Source organism: Zootoca vivipara, chromosome 11 (assembly GCF_965207765.1).
Source record: "Zootoca vivipara chromosome 11, rZooViv2.hap1.1, whole genome shotgun sequence".
Classification (NCBI taxonomy): domain Eukaryota; kingdom Metazoa; phylum Chordata; class Lepidosauria; order Squamata; family Lacertidae; genus Zootoca; species Zootoca vivipara.
Window position 1 is genome coordinate 3719150 of NC_142594.1, and position 4753 is coordinate 3723902.

At 53.0% G+C, this 4753-nt stretch overlaps 1 protein-coding gene across 1 annotated transcript; it reads right to left on the minus strand.

Annotated features, from left to right (window-relative positions):
- Window positions 1-244: 244 nt before the first annotated feature.
- LOC148684188 (uncharacterized) lies at window positions 245-3286 on the minus strand. The gene is made up of 10 exons (XM_088654209.1): window positions 3187-3286; window positions 2946-3062; window positions 2668-2747; window positions 2464-2563; window positions 2298-2381; window positions 1962-2066; window positions 1626-1677; window positions 1310-1382; window positions 1125-1207; window positions 245-420 (listed from the first exon to the last, which is right to left on the minus strand). The coding sequence occupies exons 4-8, from the start codon at window positions 2557-2559 to the stop codon at window positions 1357-1359; spliced, it is 363 nt and encodes a 120-aa protein (XP_088510335.1). The 5' UTR covers window positions 2560-2563; window positions 2668-2747; window positions 2946-3062; window positions 3187-3286; the 3' UTR covers window positions 245-420; window positions 1125-1207; window positions 1310-1356.
- Window positions 3287-4753: the final 1467 nt, after the last annotated feature.

The following is a 4753-nucleotide window of genomic DNA, read 5'->3' on the forward strand; positions in this document are numbered from 1 at the left end:
CTCCCATACCTTGGCCCCGCCCCTGAACGACCATGGCTTTCCCCCCCCCCTTAGTTTTGATCCTGGAAGAGACGCCCCTGGAAGAGACCCTACTGGGTCCCCACATTTAAATTCTTCCCTGGTCTCCTTGCTGGCCTAACTTGGCCAGTTAGAACTGGTGATGCTACATTTATGTTGTATTTTATGCTGTTTTAAGCTGTTTTAAAGTCGTTTTTAACCAATGGAAAAAAATAACACAAGGAAATTCAAAACAGTAACAATTTATTGTGCATTTATTCAAAATCCATTAAAAATATTTGTTTTTATTCCATGCTCTTCCAGTTCTCTTTCTTCTTTTCACCAATCAGTGAAATCCCGTCTCTGCCTTCAATCCGCTCGAGACCGAGACACGTGGAGTTACACAGGAGTAGATCATATATCCTAAGGAATGGGAAAACCCAAAATTCTGTGAGATCTTTTGAGGCAAAATAATGTTAACAATTTTCGGATCTTTCTCTGTCCCCTGCCCTGCCTTGTCTTTTGCCAAAACAAAGGTGGCCACCCTGTGCTCAGACAGCAAGACACCCCCCTCTCGGCCTCCCTGAGGTGGTCCAAAGGAAACAAGAGCCCCAGCTTGGCTGCAGGAGTTGCCAGAAGGAGGCCTACAAAATGCCATCCAACCATCTTAGGGACTCCACTCTGCATCTGTGAAGGGTTTACTCTGGAGCCTTTTCTTCTCCTGAAGCCATCCCATGAGGCAGCAGAGGTTTAGAATCAGAGTTCTCCTCCATGGGCTCCCTTCCAGGGGGGATGAGCCCCATTACGCCCTTACTTCCCTCTACAGCACACGCACAAACAGCTTCCTCTGGATCTCATCTGCTCAATCTGCCAGAGCCTGTCTTCTGACACAGGGGAAAGTCCCTCACTCACTGAAGGTTTGAGACCCATTGGCTACCCTCCCCTGGTTGCCTGGCCTCTTCTCCCTCTGACTGCTCATCCTTGTGCCCCCACCGTTTCCTGGGCTCTGAGACGTCTTCCCTTCCTGGTTCTCCAACTGCTTCCTCCCTCCATTCCTCTGTGCCCAACCAGTCCATGACATTGTTCCACCCCTTGGCCTCTGTCCCCAGAAGGCAGCTTCCCCCTACCTGATCTGGTCCCACAGCCACTGCTTCCCTTCTGCCCCCATGAAAATATGGGAAAGGAGGTCCTGCCGCCATCATTCTGTCACCTGCAAGAGAAAAAAGGTAAGCCGGATGCCAGGAGTGCCTGCTTCTCTCACAGATGAAACAGGGCATCTCCAACTACAGGTGGGCTTTTGAGAAAGTCTTACCTGCTGAGTGCATTTGGATGTTGGCCTCTTTCTGGTGTCCGCACTACCTATAAATCTTCAATTATAATATCATCTGGATGGAAGAGAATGAGAATGAAAATGAAAATGAGATTTTCCCACAGGCCTTTCCCCCCCATCCTTCAGTCAAAGGTCCCAGGTTGGAAATGTAGCTGGAGTCAGTCCGGACAGGCCAGGTGGGAAAGGCCTGCCAGGCAGGGAGCAGGTCCTGCCAGACTCCCAGCAAGAAGACCTCAGAGGTGGGTCTTGGGCAAATAAGAGACAAGGTAGTTTGCTGTTTCCATAGTGTGGGGCTCACCTTCTTCCGGCTTCAGGCGGAAGCAGGCCAGGTCCGGCCGAACTACCGTCATCTGCAGAGGAAAGAAAAATTGGGGTCAGATGGCAGCGAGAGAGCACAGAAGCAGTGCCAAGCCAGGAAGGACGGGTCTCCCTCTGTCTTGGGCCCAATCCCTTGTTCCAGAGGACCTCCCTGGGCCCTGCAGCCTCCTGGGCAGAGGTGGAAGGGCAGCCTCTGGCCTCACCCTGGCCCCCAGGGACACACATCGCATCATCTGCGTTAAAGGTCACTCAGGGATGTGCTCTTGGAGGGATGGAAGCAAACACAGGAAGGAATAGAAGAAGGTGAGCTACTTACTCGGAGGCGGGGAAATTTCCGGGCAACGGCCAGCAGCAACGAAATGCTGCTGGCCGCTAGTTTTTGAGCCTCCCCACTTTCCCCCAGGGTGTATCCTCGCAGGTCCTGCAGGAGGAAAGAGCGTCTCAGAGTCAGGGGCCAGTCTGGGCCAAAGCAGCCCTCACTGCCCCCACCACAGAGTCCCTGTCACTTCTGGACCATGAGGGTTTGCCAACATTGGTCTTGGACCAAATTGAGGGCCAAACAGGCTCTGTGCCCCAGAAATGGGGCAGTCCAATGGGTAAGGGACGGGGGGGGCAACCCTAAAACCACCCCTGATGCCATCGGGACACTTACACTTAAAAGTTGCAGGAGGGTGCCCGGATTGGGGGCTTCCATAAGGAGACTTCCAAGGAGGAGACGGAAGTGGCGCTTCAGCTCCTGCGGGAAAAGAGAGAAGAGAGTTTGAATGTTGGTGAAAAAGAAAGAGTCATGCAAAGGGAATTCAGGACAAAGGACATACCTCTCTTTCCTCCTCCTTTTCTGGGCCCTGAAGAACTGCCTCCATGGTCCTATGGAGGATCGCACTGATCATATCGCAGCTGAATTTGGGCCTCATGGTACTGCAGAGATGAAAGGGAGAGGGTTAGATGCTTCCTCCTCCGAGTCTCCCCTGGAGTTCTGCCCCCCACCCCCCACAACCCCGTCCATCACAGACCCCACTCACCTTAGCTGGAGGAGGGCCTCCAAGGCAAGGGCCAGGGTCAGGGGGCGATCCCTGAAGTGCTCCAAGGGCCCCAAGAGGTCCTGGAAGAGAACAGAGGAGGAAAATCAGCTCTTTCCGGGGCCTCCAGAGGACAGCTCCGACCCCCAACACCAGGCTTGGCTTTCCAGGGGACCCTAAGCCGGCAGGGTCCTCCTCTCCGCAGATTCACAACCCCTTCCCTAAAGCCCCTCCTTCCCCCCACCTCCCCGCGGGGGTCCCTCACACCACCCCTCACTCACCAGAATGGCTTTGGCCGTCTCCTGCTTGGAGCACTTCAGGGTTCGCAGCCCCCTGAGCTCAGCTGCCTGGCAACTCTGGATGACCCCGAGGATGTAGAATTGCTCATCCTTGAGCAGCTGAAATGCAAAAGTCAGGCTGTCAGTTCCTTGTGAGGGGAGGGCTTCTCTGCATCTGAGAGTGCAGAGTGGGGGGGCAGGTCTGAGGGATCCAGTCCCTGTTCTTGTTTTCTGCAATACTCACCCCTGGGGAAGGGATGTGGAACCGCAGAGCTGCAAAATGAAGGACATGTGAACAGGTGAGTCCGTCCCCGAGCCCCTGGCAAGCCTATTCCAAGAGATTTCTCCTGGATTCCAAGTCCTACTGCAGAGGTGGGACGCCCCAGGGCTCGGTGGCAAATTCTGGCCTCCTTTCCCCAGGGAAGGTACCGCTCCCACTGACAATTGTCCCCCAGCCCCCAGCTTCATTCATTAGACTCCACAAAATGGGTTGGCCTCTGGGGGGAGGAGGTTCCAGCCACTGGCCCAATGGACCTTGGGTCGGATTCAGCCATCTGGCTCTTTCCATCTTTTGACTAGCTCCCCCCCCCCCCCAATGCCGATTCCTGCCCTCCTCTGTCCAAAAAAGGAGGGCCACTTGCTCACTTGGTGCCACGGGCTGCTCTGGGCTTTGCTGGGGGGCCACCCTATGGCAGCGCCTGAACAGGCGCCTTAAGCACCTGATCCTAGAAGAGATAAGCGGGGAGAGAGACTCAGACGCTGGCAGCCCCAATTCTTGGGGGGAGTGTTTGTGTGTGAAGAGGGGTGTCTGGAGAAGACAGGGAACCACCACCAAATGGGCAGAACAGAAATACGTATGTGGAGAGGGGAGAGCTTTGGGTCATTCATTAACATTGTTACCGGAATTCATGGAAGGGGGGGTTCCCCCTCCAGCAGGCACCATATCCCCCTCCAACTGTAGCTCAAATCAACACCTTCACTTCTGCAAATGTCCCCACAAAACACATCATCCTGACACAGTCCTTTCCTTTTTCCATTCCGAAGGCTCCCGTAAATAAGGCGCTCAACCAATCTGCTCAGACTATCCAAGTAACTGTCCAATAGCAACCAAGGAGTGCCGCTAAACAGCGCCCCCCCCCCCAGCACAAAGCACACAGGCACTGCAACTGCCGACCAGCCATGGCCTCTGCTCTACAAATAGGAATTCCCACTGGGAAAAGGGAAAAGTCAGAACCAGCCATGAAAACCATTATTGGTCCATTGAAACTAGTCTTTTGCGTTTCATTCTAGGCTCTTGTACTACCAATCCAGCTGTAGGCTTCTGAAACATGAACCACTTATAAACGCCATCTCGAATGCCTTGAAAGATTCCATCATTGGTGTCTCTGAAAAATGTGACATATCTCTTGGGAAGGCAGGCAAACTAATACCAGTGTCCTGGAAGAAGCAAAGATCCCCAGTATTGAAGCAATGATTCTTCAACACCAACTTCGTTGGACTGGTCACGTGGTTCAGATGTCTGATTATCTTCCCAAGCAACTACTCTATTCCAAACTTAAAAATGGAAAGCGTAATGCTGGTGGCCAAGAAAAGAGGTTCAAAGACACTCTCAAGGCCAATCTAAAAAATGTTGCATAAACACCAATGGCTGGGAAACACTGGCCTGCGAGCACTCCAGTAGGAGAACAGCTTTTACCAAAGGTGTTATGGGCTTTGAAGACGCATGAACTCAGGATGCAAGGGAGAAACGAGCGAAGAGGAAGGCACACTTTGCAAACCCTCACTATGATCAACTCCCGCCCAGAAAACTA